Source organism: Dromaius novaehollandiae, chromosome 3, assembly GCF_036370855.1.
Source record: "Dromaius novaehollandiae isolate bDroNov1 chromosome 3, bDroNov1.hap1, whole genome shotgun sequence".
NCBI lineage: Eukaryota > Metazoa > Chordata > Aves > Casuariiformes > Dromaiidae > Dromaius > Dromaius novaehollandiae.
The window spans coordinates 63,607,597-63,628,513 of record NC_088100.1 but is presented as its reverse complement, the minus strand read 5'-3'; the positions used below and the strand labels follow the sequence as shown (position 1 = coordinate 63,628,513).

General features: G+C 34.9%; 1 protein-coding gene across 16 annotated transcripts in view; it reads left to right on the top strand.

The window, feature by feature from the left end:
* Nucleotides 1-20,917, top strand: part of AHI1 (Abelson helper integration site 1) — a 121,588-nt gene that overhangs the window by 70,229 nt on the left and 30,442 nt on the right. For 13 of the 16 annotated variants that reach the window (XR_003262114.2, XR_003262115.2, XM_026119977.2 and 10 more), the window contains 4 exons: nt 4,780-4,838; nt 10,247-10,312; nt 12,557-12,719; nt 14,197-14,297. Coding sequence is in view for 13 of the 16 variants with exons in the window: in XM_026119977.2 (XP_025975762.2) it covers nt 4,780-4,838; nt 10,247-10,312; nt 12,557-12,719; nt 14,197-14,297 (389 nt within the window). In the remaining 3 variants the exon portion in view is untranslated. The remainder of the gene's footprint in view (nt 1-4,779; nt 4,839-10,246; nt 10,313-12,556; nt 12,720-14,196; nt 14,298-20,917) is intronic. The other 3 variants (XR_010388376.1, XM_026119964.2, XM_064509021.1) reach the window with 1 other exon arrangement.

Below are 20,917 nucleotides of genomic sequence, written 5' to 3'. Positions count from 1 at the left end.
TTCTGTTTGGTCTATTATAGCATAATTGTTGTGAGGATAAAGCCTTTGAGGGAAGATTAATATATATTTAGATAATTACGAAACAATCTTCTTTGTCATATGTTATACCTAGCTGAAAAATAAAATTCCAGAAGCAGCTGAGTGATACTGCTCTGAAAGCATTTATTTTAAATGAACTTTTCCTTTGAAACGTGGTTTAGAGACTGTACTGCATATGAAAAGATATCTCTGTTGCAAAGGTCGTACTTTTGAATAGGTGACTTTGCTGAAAACACATTTCTGTTTATTGGGGATAGTTTTAAAGCCAAGAAGGATAGATAATAGAAGAGACTGAACTGGTATACACATACTCATCTTGTATCTGAGTTCACTTTTTTTTTTCCTGTGCTGTTTGTTTATGTGGATATGTTTTAACTGTGCCATGTTGCAAGAGGCCATGATATAAATTAAAAGAAGCATCTCTACAATAAGAAAAGCTATTTTCTAGAAACATAGTTTATCTTCTTGTCTTTCAAGGTTTGTTTTTTTGATACATTATTAATTAATATAAACTTCAAAGTAAAATTCATTTAAGAATAGAATCATATGGAACTGGAATAGATATAAGTAAAAGGGGTTTTTGTCTCATTGTGCTTTAGAGGAGTTCATCACAGAAGTAAGTCTGGATATTAACTTTCCTCAATTCTTTTATTTATTTATTTATATTTTACTTATATCCTGTGATTTCCTGAAGATTTTCCATGATAAACATTTGACTGATTTCACAGGTGACTGTAGATTCCATGACATTGGAATTCTTGGAGATTTGGCATGTAACAAATACCTTTTTATTAATTAACAGAATTAATTTATCAAGAGAATTTCATGGAGGAAGAAATAGCCTTCTTTTTATAAATTAATTAAAACATAATTCTGTGATGAATGCTCGCTCAGCCTCTATTAAATGAAGAATTTTTCATATAAATATTTAATATTAGTTGATGGTAGACACTGTGATAGGATAATAGGGGAATTATGTGACTACTTAGAAGGACTTTTTCCCATGTCCTGGCTCTATCTCCATTAATTTTAAGCAAATATAATAAATAAAGATGTCGTTGTTTAATAGGAAGTGTTTTCAATTTAATTATCATGAGTGCCATTCTGGAGTATTGTTGCTGTCACTATTGCTGTGAAACAGAAGTTACTTTCTCATATAAATTTCTCATAAATTTAGTGTGTTTGTAACTGAACTCATCTATTTCCTATTTATTTCAGCCAGGCTATTTGGAATATGGTCACTTTAAACGAATGTGCTTACATGGAGCAGAGGGTAGTTTTTCTCTTTCAGTGAAAGCACACACAAAACAGGGAAGTTGGCAGTGCAAACATGCAACCACCTGCTTCCTAGCTTTTCTTTTCCCTTTAGTTGCAAGGAGCTAAGGATACACTTTCAGTTCACAGTTCAAATTGTACAGGAAGACTATAATGCAGTTTCAGTTGCCTTGTCAAGGCAGGCAGCTACACTGTTTTTCAAAAGATATCCATTCTTCGGTAGTCATTTGCATGAATCCAGCACATGCTTGGATTCACAAAATGGTCATAACCACTGTGGAACACACAGAAGAACTGTCCTGCTGTTAATTTGTGTCAATAGGGAATTCTGACAGTCTGAGAAAAAGTGGTAGTACCTATTATTTTGGGACATTTAAAATCACATTTAGACACTATCAGTGGGTTCTTTTAGAAATAGTTTATCTTCTAATGTAAAATTCCGTGTCAAGGAGGCCACTGAAGAATCAGAGCAGTGTAATATAAAATAGAGCAATTCAAATGAATGCTTTTGTAGAGATTAGCTTCTGAATACGTACAGGGATTTAAAGATGAAGATAGCAAAAGCTGTGAGGAAAAAAGGTTGTTGGAGAGTTCAGGTAAATCCTCTGGACCGATAAGAATGCATCCCTATGAGTGATCCTGAAATATCCTTAAGACAAGACAGTCTAGATTAACCTCAGTTTTTTTCCAGGTTTAACCTTACCAGAGATTTAACGACCCTTATATAAGCTCAGGCTAAACGAGGGTCCCAGTAGGTCATGGTGTCCTGTAGACTTTATTTTTGGATGGAGTGGAAGTGTCCTCCCGCAGTCCCAACCTTAGTTTCAGTACCTCGCCATTGTATTTGAAAAATTTGCACAGCCTGGATCAGAGGTAACCAAAGCAAGCACTGCTGCCACTGCTAGTCACACCTGCTCGGTATAAGTTACGTGCTTCGTCGAGCATGGAACCCTGTCAAGCCAATAACGCTGCAGAATTGCTTCAAAAATCTACTGCATTATTTGAGAAAAGGGATGGATATCCCCCGGCTTGCTGAATTGACCTTATTTTGTGAATGAGTAAGATTAGCACTTTTTTTTTTTTTTTTTTTTTTTTTTAATACGAGTGTTCTGAACGCAAGAGCTAATAAAGAAATGCTTGATAAATGAAAAAAAATAACAGCACTAAAGAGCTTGGGGTAACCATGAAAAACAGTTAACTTAGGAAAAATGAAAATAATTACAGTTGTAACGGGCATGATCAATACCAACAAACAGCATTGGCTCTGTGGAGCACTGAATATTGGACAGGTGTGCTATAGACTAATTTATTGTTTCCACCTCAACCAAAGTAACAAGAATTTCCTGATTATTCTGGAAGAAGACTGCTCTACTCAGGGAAAGCACAAAGTCAAAACTACTGCTATGTTAAAATTCAGTGCAGCATTCCTTCTATCTTTGAGTTACAGATCTCTCTCCTTTCTGTGCTTGCAGCAGAATAGGTCTGCACTATTCAGGCTTGAGAGGGGAATATCAGTCTAACCATAAAGTTTTTGCCTGACAAGCAGCTGCACATAGAGATGGTACGGAAGTACTCACATACTTAAACAACAGTCCTGAAGTGACAGGAAAATACATCTTTTCCTTAGGAGAATGAGAAATTTTTGATGATACTACTGATAAAAAAGTAGTCTTAAAGCTTGAAGAATTTTTCAAACAAGGAATTGTTTTCGTCATACATTTTATGCAGCTTTCATCTAGACAATTAAAATAGATTAAGTTTCAGTGTGTTTGGATTCATGTGTACTAGTACAACCGTACTGAAATTGAAAGTCCTACAACAGAATGTTTAATTATCTAAAGAAAAAAATTGGGTTTTTTTTCATGCTGACATTTTGTTGGTCTCAAGCTTGAGGTTTTTTAATCAAAAGTTGACATGTGACATCTGTACGTAATAGTTTATCAGTATATAGTATCATCTCTGCAGCAGCTTATATTGCAACTGTATGAGTGCATAATAACATTAATAGGATTAACATTCCGGTTGACTTTTGGTGTTAGTGCTAAACAAATGTTTTGGCAAGTAGCTTATGTGAAAAAAAAGTAAGCTACAGGTCCACCATCTTAGCAGTGTGGGTTGAATTCAGAAACAGTTTCAATCACGATCTCTTTTCCTCTTCCAAAAAAAGGCAAGAAAGTGTTTGAAAAATAATAATATACCAAAGTAAGCCTTTCAAAATCAAGTATTTCAGAATTTATACAAACTTTTTTTTGAAATGATTAAGAACATATTATTTTTTAATTCATACAGCAAATAGAAAAAATAATTATTGCAGTTCTCATTTAGGATTTCTCATAAGTGCAAAGTTACTCACATGCAGATTTGCAGGAGCATACTTAGCTAACAGTGACTGAGCTTGCACATTTTATTGCATTTAGAAATATCAAAATATCTTAATGATTAAACATCTACAAGTAAATCTCCTGTGAAAGTCTAAACCACTAAGCTTTAGAGAAGTATACTGTAGGTGGAGTTGTGCAAGCTTTCGTATGAATCTCTGCCAGTACATGGGAGTCTGAATCTGAAAAAGCTTCTTTATTCAGATACTGGGCTCCTCAAAAGCAGGCTTTTTGGGGTGGTAAATGAAAATGAGATTTCAGAACTTATTCCTGTTTGAAACTAAATTTGTTTCAAATGTAGTGTCTGACAGAGAAAATCCAGTAAGCTTAACTCTGTGTTGTCTGGTATCCATAACCTTGAAAATGAGAAAGGTCAAGTCTTTCTTTGTTGAAGCAATAGCATTTTTCGTTGTAATGTTCAACAATTTTCAGATTTCTGTGTCTTTTTAAGATGTTTTCTTAAGTATACAACTGAGGACACCAATAAGGAAAAGATAAATCCACAGATGATGAAAGTATTTTCTTGAGCTTAGTAGTTAACGTAATAGTTTGAAAAGGAAACAATTTACAAGTACTTGTTCAAATGCACTATGTAGAGAGTGAATAAAATAAACAGCAAGATGTGTTGTGGTAGGAACTCAGATGATCAAAGGGAGCTACTGAATAGGCATAGTTATTCTTTCGGATAAAATAAGGAAGTAATTCCTTTGAGAGGTTTTGTGATCATTTCTGTTGGAAAACTTTATATGCATTACTCAGATATTTAATGAAAAGAAAAGCAATGCAGCCTAGATAATAGTGTCAGCTCTGAGCACGAGGTGGTGGCATGTGGACATAGCTTGAGCTATTTCTCCAAATCATTTGAATGGAAATATTGGATTAGTTAACCTTGTGTCAGGTCTGTTAGTTAAATAAACCCTCCAGCTGTTCCTGACTGAGGGATGCATAGTTATGACTGAAAGATGCTGCTGCTTTTCATTAGAATTTTGTCAAACATATCCTGCTAACATAATGATTTTAAAAGAAAATGGTTTATTCGATGGAAAAGGATAACAAGCAAAAAATTCACAGCCTTTTCTTTTCACAGGGTGTTTCAGCCCAGTAGGAAATCCTCTTAGCCTAACGCTATTGGGCAGACTACAGTTGGTAAGGAATTTTATCTTTGCATTTTTTTTTTTAAATTGATGTTTAACTATAAAATGCTTTTATTCACAAGTTCTCATTGTAGAGAAGCTTTTCTTTTTTTTTAACCTATCTTTATTCACAAAAGAAGTATCTTCAAGCAAATTGTCTGCATGGGCAAATAAGCTTTTATTGCAGCCAGCTGGTAGAGAGGTCAGAGATCTGCAAATTAAAGCTTTATTTTTTTCACTGTTTACTTTTTGTTGTTAAGAAATAAGAAATAAGCCAAAATCACAGTCAGTATTACTGATTCTTACTAAAAATAAAAACACTGATAAGTAGGGAGAGAAAATTGGAGTAATGACTTCAATTTGAAGCCTATTTGCAGTGTCATGTTTATAATGTTTGCTCATATTTCACTTGTTTGTAACAAGTTAAATCACAGCTATCCTCTGTTTATGTATTAATCAGAAACTTCTAGCAATGATATTTATTCCTTTCTTTGTTAAATTTCTCATTTCCTGATCACTATAATAAAAAATCAACAGAATCTGTAAATGCCGTTAATTCCAACTAAATATCTGATAAACCCAGTTTAAACAGACACAAAACATAGGGGGACTAGTTGTGGAGGAATGAATGGTGTTCTGAATGTGTGGCCCTAGAAATCTGGGCCTATTCTACTACAGATGGTAAGTCCACCCTCCCATGTAGAGAATACCATGATTTAATATTCTGTGTTAATTGTGTGCCAGTTGTAATTTTTCAGAGACTAGTTAGAAAGGGGCATAAATTAAGTTGGATCCTTTATATATAAAGCTGTCTTACAGTTTGGGGTTTTTTTGCACCTTCCTAATTTGTCCTTACTTTAACAGAATCTGATTTTAGAGTTTTGTATAAGGTTGATATGATAAGTTTGATTTATCAAGAAATTTCAAAAGTATCTTTTTCCCTGCTGGTTTTTCTAGTGGCTAAATGTTTTTTGTTTTCCCATTTTCAGATTTTTAATTATCAGTATGTAATGATTAGGAAAAATTACAGATTGTTCAGTCTGTATTTAAGTGTCCCCTGTCACAGAAAAACCTATAAACATTTATAAGTTCAGCTGTTTTGGAGAATATTACATAGCAGTTAATTTAAACTATTTTTTATTTTTGCTGGAGTGCAGAGGGTTAAATGAAAGTTTTGAATATTTTCATTATTTTTGTTTATGTTGTTACAAATGCAGTAATATAGGTATATATGTTATAACTCAGGTAAACTGAGTTCTGTAAATCAAGAAAATAGCATTTTTCCAAAAGACAAAATAGTTGGAAGAGTTGTTGAATAATTTTAGGAGCTGAAGTATGTCACATACTTCTGAATTGACCCCCCACACGCTTTTTTTTTTTTAATCCCTGTAGGCTTTTCTGCAGCAGCTGTGTTTGCATTTCTATTTTCTGTTTGTACATTGCTGGTTTCAATAAAGTGCAGGCTGGCAGAGTTTTTTTCCTCTAGGCAGATTATAGATTCCCATGCTCATTAAATATTGAAGGGCTGTAATCAAATAAGGATTGTAGTCATCTGAAGACTAAGGAAATAACTTTACAGTAGTTTCATGATAGCAGACAGATTAATTAAGACCAAAGAAGAGTACATTATTCTTAGCAGTTAATACTTTCAGAATCATTTTAATTTAACTATTAACACTGTTCTTGTACTTCTGTTTTCTGTACACTAAATTTGTATGGTTAAGTGGCCTCAGCTAGGCATGGGTTGACAATTAATTGGACCAGATAACAAGAACAGAAATACAATGGTGTTAACAATATTCAATTATTTTATGCTAAGTATCAGCTTATTTAGTGTTTCATTTAAAACTTCAGTTACTGGGGTAAAGAGATTGTGTGCCATTCTTAGGAGAGGATAAAGTAAATTTCTAACCGTTGTGTTTATGAAGAAAAATGGAAATAACAGAGTAGAAGCTCAGAGTGAGTCTATGTATTTAAAAAATGGTTAAAATAATATCTCATCTTTAAGCCAGTCACTATAAATCCATTTCTCATTCTGACACTTAAAAAAAACCCTTAATAGTCTCAGAAGCTAGGCTATTATACACTCGGGCACAGATTTACTGGAAGGACTAGGGAAGCTTTGACACTCATTTCCTGAGTCCTTATGAGAGCGCTTGCACCAGTCACACTCCAAGTTTCGTTCCTATTTTGGCACATACTAGATACAGGAAGGTGGAAAGATGCTGTGTCACTGTGTAGCATCCAAGCAATAGATGTTTGTCCTTCTCCGTGTCAGTCTGTCCAACAGGAAAAGGAAGGAGGGTGGCTTCGCCCCTGTATGTACACACATCAGGATTCACTCCAGTATATGTAGTGTCTGCCTAAGATTATTCTTAGGAAAGTTTATTTTCCAAGAGTAGTTTTTGAGAGTTAAAGACTAATTAGAAGTTGAACATTATTGGTATATGTATTCTGTTACAATGAAGAATCAGTTTACCTATAAGGAAGAAGCATGTGAAACCCTTAGTAGACTTTGAACTTGTTCCATATTTTTCCTTTAAACTTTGATATTCTGGTATTTAAAGTGTATTTTTGGGTAGCAGGAATAAAATGCCAAAATTAGTACAGAAAAGAAGGCAATAACATATCACTTGTTTTTAGTCAGTGCTGCTTCTCCTAAGGCGATGAATGCTATCTCATGCTGAAATCTTGTTGGCCAGTGCTGTATATAGCTAGATGAATAAAAGCAAAACCTCCATTACCACAATCACTGAAACAGCCGAGTAAAGAAGGAGTCATAAACATTTTAATTAGTGCTATTATCAGGAATCAGTGACACTTGATATAACAACTTAGTTATCTGTTTATTCTTGCTGGCAATGCTCTCTTTTGTCTTATTTTTTCTTTAAAGATTTTGTTTATTTTTATTAGAAATATCAAAGCTATCTTACTGGGTTTATTGTTGACAACCACTATAATATTCCGCAACCTAGAACTGTGAATCAGCTGCTGAATCTTTTTATCTTCTGTGGATGTTCCTTAAACCAGAAGTTCTTAACAGTTTTGTTCAACCAAAACCTGTGTGACACAGCAGGCTTTTTCAGCAAGCGTTTTCTTCCTGTTTCTCACAGATGGTCTGCCTCCCAACAAGACCAGCTCCTCAGAACATAACTATAGGTTCTACATCTGTTCCAGATGCAACAAAATGGTTAACTAGTTTTCATTTTGCATTGAAAAAGACAGTAACATTGTGTTAAGAGTTATGTGTTCATACACTTCAGTATGTCTGTAGCTTTTTTGTAATTCTGAAAATGTGGCTGAATCTTGTGCCACTATTAAAAAAAAAGAAAAAAAAAAGGGAAAAAAAGGGGGGGGGGGTTAAACAGAAAAGCCAATAACTTTTCCTGGCTGTTACTTGCAGCGTGGCTGGTAGTTAACACAACTTAAGCAATTACACAGCACAAGAGAGCCAACCCAGCTACCTTGCGGTAGCTATGATCTGTGGTAAGCAGCCATGCTAATTCCTCTGTGCATGCTTCTCCATGCTAACACTTGGACTGGAACTAGGATGTATGCACGTTCAGTGACATACTCGACCTATCTCTTTAAGTAGAAGCTCTTTGGATTGTTGTTGCATTAAAACAGTATCTGAGAAGATTCAACATAGTCTCAGGATGACTCATGGATTTTTAGCTTGTTATTTCCAAACAGCTCACTCTCTTCAACTTCTTCTTACGTTTTGGAGTACATAAGTACTTTATTAAAAAGAGAGACTTATTGAGACACAATAATGGGGCAATATGAGCACCTGAACTAGATACCTAGATAGTACTGCTAATAATTCTGATGAATCATTTTTGAGCAACAGGAGGCACTCCCATCCCACAGGCTAAGCACATTGCCTGCACAATTCTCTTAGCCTTGAGAATGGAAAATGAGAATTAGCTGAAACCTCTAAGGCACTGCTAGCTACTAACAGACCACTGAGCAAGCCACATACTCTGAACTGCAGTTGCACTGTTCTCTATTCAAAATTTGTTTGTCAAATCAGGCAGGTATATTTTTCTCTGGGCATATACGTAATTATTCAGAACTCTTTAGGTGGTCGGCATAGATGTTCTTGTACGTTACAAGAACTGAGAGCAAGTGTGCAGCTTTCTTACTCTCTTCATCTATATATACTGTAAATATCTGTAACTACTGTGACACTTCCTAAACAATTTGGAGAGTAGATGGAACACTAGTTTTCAGGATCATCGGTGATTTCTTTCACATATGAGATAAGTCTTACTGAGTTAAGAAAACAATGAGTCCAGTAGGGCAAAGGATCTCTGTTCTGGAGAACGCCATTAATTCTGCTGAAGATTGCTATAACGATGTTTCTTGGATCACCGTAATAAAACAGTAAAGAATGAAAAGAGCAGGACGCTTCAGATATATGTTTAGAAAAGTGAGAGAAGAGAAAGAAACTTATGCCAATGACAGTTAAATGGGCTGTAAAATACAAAAAAAAGCAGAAGTATGTTAAATAAAAATTCTCAAATTTAGGGGTTGTTTATAATGTGGTACAATCTGTTACAGATGGAAGCGGTTACTTCAGAATTCTCGCATTTGAGTCTTACCCTGAAATGTTCTAATTGCCTGGACCCCAGTTTTGTGTTGGTATTCAGCTGTGTAATATTTCTGTTCTGTGTGTAGTTTGATTACTTTGGCACATACAGCATCTAGGGGAAACTGGTTTTGCCCTCTGCAAAAATAGGCCACTGAAAAATAAATTAATTTAAGTAACATCAACAAAGAACTCCATCTCTTCTGTTGTTCTAATTTATTGTTCCTCTGCTAATTTTCCTAATTGTTCAGTTTTAAATCTTTTTTCAACTGAAGAATTTTACCCTTTGACATAAACAAAATTTTGTAGGCACATCCTAATTATTCCATTATATATCCAGCATTCCGTTGACTTCTGTGGAAGTCTGAAAAGTGGCAAAGGTAGAACAATTCAAAATAAATGTAAAAGTATTGGTTATTAGGACCAGTGATTCTCATTACATGCAAATGCCTGCTCTTGCATTACGGTTCAGAGGTGAAGTTCACTGCTAAATTCTACTGTAATGTTTGCATATATATAAGCTTAGACTGTTATAGTCATCAATGCACTATCTTCCCACGTGTTGTCTTTAGTGTAGTGTGCCTACTTTAAAAAAAGTCTCTTAATAAATATATTCTAAATATCTAGGTAGCTAGTATTACTCAATGTTGTTTAACATCACTTCTACTTTTTCTTTTTTGAAAAATTTTTTACTACAAAATTTTTATTACAGATTTATTGCAGATTCTTAACCTTTGTCTTACAGTGGACATGACAAATATGGATAAATTTCAAAATTATAATCCATCAAAATACTTCATATTAAAATTAAAAATAATTTCTTCCTCTAGAATAGTGACTGCCTGACTGCACTAGGGGTGAAAAGAGGAAGTAGTTGTCCACTAGGGCAAGAGACAGTAAGTATTATTTAATTTTTTTTGGTATCTCTATACCTGTTACACTGCATCTGTGCTTTTGAAAACACTTTCTTTTTTTCAGCTTGAACCCAAGGAATTTCTTTGCAGCGTTAGATTTTGGAATATTCTGCTGTTTTTATATCACTCTTGAAAAATCATTTTGTAAAATTTTGGTACATATTTTTTTGCTTGAACATGAACCCAGAGAACAACAACTAACAAATACCTAAATGTGAGATCAGAAGACATTCCATTGCTGGGGGCAAAATTCTTCTGTGGGTGACTTTGATCTGGAGGTACATTTCCTGTAGCCCTTCATGATCAGCTTTCTGATTATGTTTCTCTAATGAATATAATAGCAGTTTCCACATTTCTTTTAAATTATCAGTCTTGCTAACCAGTCATATTACAGGAGACATTGCTGTTTGATTTTTTTATTTTGGGGAGATAGATTATGGTACTGGCTTGGTTGATTTGATCTGTTTGTTGGCAGTGTTTCAATGTTACTGAATTTTCATAATTTTTTCAAAAGGGCAAAACATTTACACTCAAACTGCCATATAAAAGACACTGCAAAAAACAAGTATTTGTAGCTCTGTCTTTCATTGCTTTTCATTCTGCCAGTAGTTACAGTGTTACATTCCTTTTTTACCTTAAGTGACCTCATAAATTTCCTCGTATTATCACTCAGGAAACCTTTGCCACTTACTGAAGTGGGTACTGTTAGAGCACCCCTTACTGGACAAGATCATGTAAGCTTCCGGTTCTGTATTGTTTCTGTCTTGTATTCTATTTTAATTCAATTCTATTCTGTAGTCCATACTTCTGCATTGTCACCATCACCTGCAGTTAATGGACTAGCTTTTCTAATGCAGAGAAGAGAGTTATGATAGAGGATGCTATTTCATTTCTTAGCTCCTTTATGTAAGCTCATGGTTACTGAATGTATGTTCAGATAAAATTCCTGTCTATTGAGAACTAAGCTGATGTTAATTAATTTTTTGTTGCTGACCAGCTTACAAGCTACCACACAGCATTTACAATGATAGGAGCATTTCCATCTTTTCCCACTAATAACTGATTTAATGCATCTCATCAATGACATGCAAGTATGAAAATAAAAACAACATTGACTATATTTTTATAGTTATAACTCATAAGTAATGATATTGAAAACAGAAATACAAAAGACTTTGTGCAGTTCAGCAGGCTTAAGGTTTAAGTGCATGCATACGAAATAAAAATGGAAGTTTATCCTATATCCCTATCTTCATAATAACTTTGCAGTCTTTTAATGCCCTAATGAGAAGTGACCTTCTCTCACTCCCTAACAATCCCTGTATCTGACCTCTTCACTTATGATTTCATGGAGGGATCTGATGTGACGATTATATAGATGAGAATAGTGTTCTATGTGTAAAATATGTCATAATTTTTTGCTCCCTTATGATGAGTGAAGTGAGCAATTCCCTTACTCTTTCAGTTCAGTTGTTTTCAGTCTGTTCTGAGTTAGTTGGGGAGTCATGGGGAGTACATAAGAAGTTTTACATGATATTTTTATATTTGAGTAGCAAGGAGGCTTCTGACAGAAGGTAATGTCTTCTATATAGCGTGCATGGTGCTGACTACCGTTAGTACTGCTATCCAACAAATATTGATGCATTGTATTTGACCAGCAAAATGGCTTTATTATGTGGAATAGAGTATACACCTATTTTTGCAGATATTTATAAAGTTGTGCATGTAAATACTTATTTCTAAACAAAAAAGTATGTGAAAGGATCAATATAAAACTTTGCAATGGCATTTTTCCACTAAAATTTTCCTTCTAGTAAAGCTATCACACTGTTGAAATATTTATTCAAACGCAGATGCTTCATGCACACACACAGAATGGGATCTGAAGGTGGTGTAACAATTCTGAGAAAGTGAATGTATGAAGTGCTTTTTTTTTCTTTTGCTTCACAAGTAAATTGCTTATAAAACTAACAGCTGCTGTTTTGAAGCTAATCTTAGTGAATTGAATGTTCTTAACCATTTCTACAATCCCACAGTCCTTTATCTTGCCTCTCCTGCTGCTTTCCCACCACCCCTGATCCCATTAGCAAAACTTGAGAGAGCCTCAGCTTTTACCAAAGTGCAGCTTTGGTTTCAGCTGCTTTTCTGCAAGAGGAAGTGAATGTTGCGCTTTTTTCTCTGTGGCATGGTTGTGATAAAGCTGTGGTGCTCTTATCTCTCTTTTAGGTAGTGGCTCTTTATGACTACACAGCGCATCGATCAGATGAGCTAACCATCCATCGCAGTGACATTATCCAAGTGTTATACAAAGATAATGATAACTGGTGGTTTGGCAGCCTAGCAAATGGACAGCAAGGCTATTTTCCAGCTAATTATGTGGCTGGTGAAAGTAAGTTTACTGCTCTCTTCCTGGTATACCGGTGTGGGTTTAACTGATGGTCCAAGATTTTAGCATGCTGTACTGCTTATTACTCTGAAGATATGAATTTATTTAGCACACATATGGCATAATGATGACTTAATGTAATGCAGAAATTGCGTAAAATTAGCTAACCACTTAGCAAGTTGACGTATCTAACTTCAGAAGCTATTGGCACTTAGGGAAACATTCTAGCTTATGTAAGCCACTGGCTTGATTGTCTGTCAAGTGGTTTGACTCCTTGTCCTTTCTTACATATAGAGCCACCTGTTCATGCCCTGCCTTGGCAGTGTTTTAGGATACATCTAAGCATTTCACAGACTTCTTACAGTTTTCTTATATCTCTTAGATCTGACCAGTTACCTTTAGAAAAACTCTGTTTTTCACCCTACTCTAGCAGGGAATGTTCAGTTCCCAAATAAGTGGAGTTCATTATGAAGTTTTAAAAGAACAGTGATGGTTAAATCTCAATTCTGAGCACTGAACTTGCTACCAGGTCCTTGTCATTAAAACAGTTCTGATTAAATTACTACAGCCAAATATAAAACAGATAAATAAAAAAACCCTTGAAATCTGATTGAATAATATAGGAAGTATTCTACTGAGTCAACTAATACAAGAATGCTCAATGTCCTGCCAGTTCTTAATATTCAATTTATAGACATAGTGTGTGGTCTCATGCTACAGGAAATTCATGTGCTTTCTAAACTATCAATTATACTAGTGTATAGAAATCTCTTAACCCAACATTTCTCAAGATCTTTTCCCCCGTTTTCTACTTCCTCCCTCTGTCTTCCAAGAGAACTCTAGTGTTTATGCCCCTTCCCTAAAAAGCTTGGGCATAGTACTCTGCTAACTTGATGATGCTGCTTGAAATAAGCTTAATTTCTGTCTTTCTCCACTGTCTTCCCCTCACACATCCTGTGCATTTTCTCCTTCCTCTGCTCCTTGAAAAGTAAGCCAGAGGGCAGCCTGTAGGAACAGTCTTCAGTAATAGCCTGTTCTTGAGAAGGCTTTAAAAAAAGTCTTTGAGGCGGTTGGCCAACTATGCAAAAAATCCATGGTGTATATTTTCTTATTTCAGTTAGTGACCATCTTATTATGTATTCTATTATTGCATTGAAAGAAGTGTCCATGATACGTTTGTTAAGCTTCAATTTTACTGCTATCAGTATAGATTCTGTTTTTAGTTGTGTGTTTGATTTGTTACTATTTTATGTAATTAACCTGTAAATGTAGATCTAAGCTTACTGATATAAATAAAACAGCTAATGGAGAAATCTTGATAAATTCTTATACAAAGTTTGACTTCAAACATTTTTGACCAGTTTTAGTTCACATCCCAGTTATCAGCTAGATCATAATATCATAGCTATTCACATAAAACAGATACTTTCATAATTTTTTCATGGTGTGCCCAATGGTGAATTACGGATCATGTTTTCAGAAGAATATGAAGATCAGCGTTCAGGATTAGTACCAGATTCTGCTCCTCTCCTACCTGATGGACAAACAGAAGCAGAGGAAGGATCTCCGACGCTACATGAGGTAATTATTTGAGAAGAAAGAATTTAGTAAGTAGTAGGGTACTATATATAGAATATAGTAATTTTCCCTTCCTTTCCTTTCTTTTTTGTTTAAATTTCTAATGTCTAGACCTCATTCCAGGCAAGCAGATATATTTTCAGCTGGTGTCTAACATACATTTTTTGTGTGGATCTAACTATTCTGTCATGTGGCAATTAAATATTCAGTCCACTCTTGCACCATTGGAGTGAGTAGCAAATCTCCTTTTGACTCCAAGGTTGACAGAAGCATCTCTCACAGCTGCCTGGTATAAATAGCTGTTGAAGCAACAGCATGGATTTGTCATAAACTGATACACTTTCTGACATTTGACTGTCAGTCTTGGAATATGCAGTGCCCACAAGTTCTACAAATTTTCTTCCATAAAATTTCCTTATCTATCGAGTTGCTTAGACAAGGTAGACTTTTCCTCTGGAGAGTTTGTCAGTCCATGTAATAATTTCCTAATTAAGATACACCATGTGTCTCGTTACCAGGCTATGCAATATGCTACCTCCAAACGCACTTACTTGACAATGGATGTTTCTGTTTAAAGCTGCTGATGGTCCTCTGATGAATGATAGCACCCTTCCTGTAGGTTGTTCAGGAGGATATACTATCTAGTTTGGAGGAGCAAAGTGAAGAGATACTAAGAAACTTAAACAGAAACAGTATATGTTTTTTTGACTCCACCCCTTTTTCTTCATTCCGAATGTAATTATATTCTGTGGGTAATACATAACACATTACTGAAATAGTACTGCTAGATGTTGTCTGTTTGGTTAGTAATTTTTATCATTAAAGCATGTTCTAACTAAATAAATCAGAGTAATTATGTTTACCAGCAAGTATACATGTGTTCCGCTGTTGGTGCTTGTTAAGGCTTTTGTGTTGACTGTATCTGCTCTCTCTCTACTCCCACAGCATGCATACATTGGGTTATAATTGTTTATTGTATTATGTTGTTGGTGGTTATATATCACATACTATATTGTATGTGTATGAGACATTCCCATTTCTGTGACATTAGTTAGAATTCAGATTGCAGTATGTAGAGAAGAAAAAAGAGACTGCAGCTGGTTTTTAGTCAAGTTAGAGAAAATGTACTGTATGTGAAGGAGGGGGAAAAAAAAATACTGATTTTTTTTCCCCCCAGATACTTAGAGATACAGCTATGTGCAAAGCAGAATAAATGACTCTCACTTCTCCAGATAAACAGGGATTAGAAGTTTTGAATAGCTAATACTCCCCTCCTGTGACATAAGAATGATTGTCTTAAACCGTAAGACGCTTTGTAAGCAAAGAAAGTGATAGAAACAAGTTCAGCAACTGTTAGAATGCAAGAATTATTCTTTATTCAAAATGTTTGTAGCCCTCTAAAGTTTGTTTTCCACAGCTACTCAGTTAGTCAAATGTTACTAACACAACTACTTTAAAAATGACTTTTTTGAGTTCTTTCAAATGACTTGACTTCTCCATATATTTTCTAAAATGGATTTTAATATTTTGTTTGATTTGCAGGACTCAAAATGAATGCCGTGTGGCTGAGTTACTATTTTTTCTGTTCAGATGATTTATCTAAGCCTTACCACACAATATATATTGTAATACTCAAGGTTAAAATGCAGAAAACCACTTTAATTCACCTATTTTGTGTAACTTTTGTTTTTACATAAATGAATAGAGAGGTAATATTTAATAAATTACTTAGTTTTACTTAGTTTAAATTACTTTTCTAACAATAGTTTCTGAATTACTGGTTGCACTTTTGATAACATTCAGTTTTAGTAATATTTCAGGGAGAGTTTCTTTAAAATAGTACTACTGGCATTTTGAATTAAATTGACTATATTGTTAATCATTACTTTGAATTTTGTAGTTAGGGTTATTTTGTACATACAGAAATTCCAAATATAAAATTAATGAAGTACTCAATAATAGTCCAAAACCAAACAATTAAATTTTTATATCTGTTCTTTTTGATGCTGATTTAGATTTGATATTGATACAGGTTTTTCCTTTTTATCTTGAGCTGCATCCAAGGGCACCAGAAAGTGATAAAGGGTTCAGAGAAAGTAATGAAAGGTTTTGAAGTCCTGGAAAAAATGCTACAAGAGGATATACTGAAAAGACTAAACTGGGAAAGAAGGAGCAATGAAGAGAGAATATCTAAAATAATACATGGTGTAGAGAGGGTGCCCTGCAGTTAAACAAGAACAGGGGACATTAAGCTGAAATCGAATGCATCTAATATCAGTAGAAGGAAGTATTTTGTTTATGCTGTGCTTAGTTAACCTGGTGAACTTGCTACCACAGGGCACCATTAAAACTAGGTACTCGGGGATTAATTTTTTAAATACAAATTTTAGGCTGAGGTAAGGGCTGAGATTCCAACAGCATCTAAATGACTGGGAAACACAAATCTCGCTGTTTTTTTTTTTTCCAAGCACTGTATAACTTGCCACAAAGACAGTGAGTTGAAGTTCCAGCAAATGAGTCAAATCCCTGTGTAAGACCTGATGTGCCTTGAAGTATAATGGTTTTACAAATGCTGCTTAATACTGCATAGAATGAAACAAATTATTGTTCAGCTGTTTGTCATACCAGGAAAGTTCCACAGTGCTTTGGCTTTAGGCAACACCAGATACTTCTGAGACAAAACTGCTAAAAGGACCACTGCGGGGGCTGATCAGTTAGGGTAGTTCCTGTGTTGCAGCAATGACACAGCAACTTTTCTTCCTATCCCTTTCATTTTTTTCTGAACTTTCCAAAATATATTATTTTTAGAACTGATCAAAGGAAATACCAATTTCTTTTACATGGGAAATATGGAAAATCTTCAGTTTGAAATATGCTATGATTTTTTTCTGCTTTGACAGAAAATGCATGGGTTTCTTTGAAAATCCAAAAATATTTATTGAATAATGCATTAACTTGTTGCTTAAATATTTACCCACAAGCAGGAAGACAAACAATTTTTTTGTTGCCTTTGGTTTTTGGTGAAAAGCATTTTTCCCAAACACTTAGATAGCTATATCTGGGTCTGCTATATCTCTTGTTCTTTCTGTATTTTTTGAGGAATACATAAATATTTAGCTGTGTGAAGACTGCAAAAATGCTATTAATGTAAAAAACATCATAGGAGTTACTCATGAGGTTTTGCTACCATACTAGACTGAAAAGGGCATTTAAAATGTAGATAAATAATACAATTTGGATCACTGAGAATTCCGTATAGTCTTACCTAGAAGTAGTTTTCCCTAACTGCAGATGTTATAAATAGGTAACTAGTTAGCTAATCCTCACAATTTTATGTTGAGTGAATAAAATGGAATCATAAGTTTGCATTAGAAGAGCATGTAATACTTAGAATTCAATATTAATCTGTGCAGATGTGCCATTTTGTTTTAGTTCAAAGAACCTGCTTCAAAAATGATTTCTACCATGAGCTTAGCATTCATAACATAATAATTTTATGCAAACCTTGTTTTCCTGCCCTATGAGTTACTTAACTTCTGAGCCACAAAATTAGGTCATAATCATCTTTAATTACAACATACGTCTAAACTGACAATAGAAGTTTCATGGAGTAAAGTTCTCATTGAGCAGATAAAGAATCCCAAGAGACAGGGACAGACTCACCACCTGGCTGCTTCAGTAAACCGCTGTTTTCAGGTTCCTCACGCTGAAGGCAGAAAAGGCAGGAATTCAGACAGATTTCTGTTAGAAACTAGCACTTGGGTTTGGCAAAATTTTGTCGAATGTAAGACATTTGAAATTCAATGGGCTGCCTTATTTGGCCAGAGGTGTTCTGCCATCTATAAGTTCTTGTGAATATGTTTTATAACTTGGGGTGGCCTAACGATCATTATTTAAAACGCATCATATTGGGTTGTGAATGTTAAAAGGGTCAGTTCTTGATTATATGGAAATAGTGGGAAGAAGCAATGGACAAAACAAATACACAGTAATATAAAATGTCTGTAAAAAGTAAGAAGATATTTTTTCTGGTATGTGTATCTTTGAAAAAATGAAGTTAAGGTGCAGAGTAAGGTCATAAGCATGAAGAAAAGGGTTACCTTCTAGAACTACATTATTATTGCACAATGTGGATAATCTTGCCAGAGATCACCAAGAGTTCATTCCATGTATATGTAACCAAAGGTTGGGATTATCACTGCGTTCGCATAAATAATTCATGTTCTCTCCCTTCTTTCCTCAGAGTAGGTTATTGTCAGAAACTTTCTGAAGTCTTAGCCTAACATGTATGAAACTGAGCTGCCAAGCCACTGAGGCTTTTCCCCTGGGCTTGAGGGTTGATGTGGGTGTTTTTGTGAGCTCAAAATTTATTTATTAGGCATAAGAATCAAAAAGCTTAGAAAACTTGCTCAAAAACATTTCTAAAAATGTTACTTAGAAATTTTTCTAGTAATTTCAACAAACATTTTAATTCTGTAGTTTGTTCTGTTTCTGTTTTCTCCTTTATAAATGTCTTTGTTCATGTTCCTGGGAAATACCTCAGTGAATGAAGATGATGAATGAATGAGGAAGATATGAGAATGTATATGAGGGAAACATGATAGGATTAACATGGTGAAACTCTAATGATGAATGGAGCTGAAGACTTTCAACATGTTGGAAGTGTGTTCATTTATTTTGAAGGCTCAGAAAGGTTGCAGACCCACAAAAATGTAGTTATCCAGAGATACCCATTTAATGAGAATTTATTATAGTGAAGTTTATTTTTCTAGGGTTCATTCTTACCTAATGTGATTATTCTTCTGAAGGCATTGGCACCTTCTGGGCTTGAAAGAAACTATGCTTTTCTAGAATCAGTCTGCAAAGCTGCTTTGTAGTCTTCTCATACAAAGCATTGAACAGACATTAAAAATATATACATCTTTGCAAATGCTGGTTTTGAAACAGTAATTACTTCAGTTCTGGAAGAAATCCCTCTTCTGAAGGAAAAGTTGCTACGGTACCATCTAGAAAGAATAGACCATTTTCCTTAAATGTTTATCTGACCTTAATATATACCACCTTTTTAGTTTTTGATATGCAGTTTCCTATTTGGGGATATTTACTTTCCTTTTAAAGTGGAGTTTGTACTTTTCAAGTTGAATTACTCTCTATTAAGCATGCATATTGCTACTTTATTTGTAAGCTGGCAATTCTTCCTTTTGCAATTCCAAAACCAGTCACTGGGGTTCCTAATGAGTTCTGTCTCATAAATCTTTGTGCCTGTGTCTGTAGTATTATTTGAGTCTCTGAAAGAAATGGCTTCTTGTTTATAAGCAAATCAATATCTGTGGGGGAAAAAAGCAAAAATGATATGGCATCAATAGCCATTCACTGCTTAAAGATGAGAAAAATCAGTGTGAGCCACTAAACTGATGAAGCAGAACCTTCAGGGTTCTGAAGGGGCTTTTACATCATTAAGATGGCTCTCAGGGACAAGCTAACCTCTCTTCCCCATTGTTTTTTCCTTGAGCCCTAACAGCCTCTTTCTGAGCAGGATTGAACTATTTTTATGCAAATTTTAATGCAAATCTGTAACCACAGATAATTCCCAGAGGCCAAGACTTTGAGACTGAAAACAGCTGTTCTAAACCATAGTACTTCATTCTGAAGTTTCTTGTCTCCACTCTTCCTCCTCCTTTTGCTCTCTCTCACACAGTCTTCCAGCTGATTTGATTTCTGAGGTGTAGTATTTGTCAGCATTCAGCCATGATACTTAAGATTATGGTTTCCATCCACCAGACTTCCTGCTGGTCTCTTCCTAGTCCTGGACAGGGTCAGAATTTTGCAGTTTCAAAGACTAGAGAAGGCAAAGTCCTCTCTCTGCCTGTTGTTCTGGCATCCATGGGTGGAGAACCTAGTGAGTGTCAGCTTAATCCTAAACATTTCTGTGGCTTAATTGTTTTTTACATGAAAGGATCAGATTAATTTCAATGTCTCTCTTGTATATAGAGCCCCAGTTCTGCTAGATACCCGTAACTGAGTTAATACTATTAGACATAAAGGGATAATACGGTGTGTTTGATTTGGATAGATTTGTATTTTAAAAACATTAGAGAACTAAAAAAAGTAATCATAGGTTAAGTTGCATTTCAAATACGGTGGTCAGAGTAAAAGAAATCTATGTGATTCCCCTAGCCAAGCTTCCTGCCAGATGTCCATTTTGGAGGGGTACGGAACAGGAGGAGAGAAGGGGTAATTAGTGGGGTGTGCTGTCATGGCATCTCTCCCAAACTTGACTCATTAGAACAGTTTTGACAGGAGACATCAACACAGTTCTGTGGAGGAAAAGCATATTGGCATAAGTCTTTTTATCCATGGACTATTTAGTAGAAAACAAAATGCAAACTTAATACAAAAAGAGTTTAATGTCCTAATGACTAGTCTGAAGAGAGACATACTCATTCTTGCTCTCTCTGATCCAATGAATCTTTAATTAGACCGAGTTATGTAGCAATAGCTTCTGTGGGAGAGATCCCCGTACCCAGTAGGCTATATAGCAAGGGCATTTCTCTTCAGGGATTAAATCACTTAAGTGGAGGAAGGAAATCCATTCGGATTGCACCATTCTATTCTGTCCATCT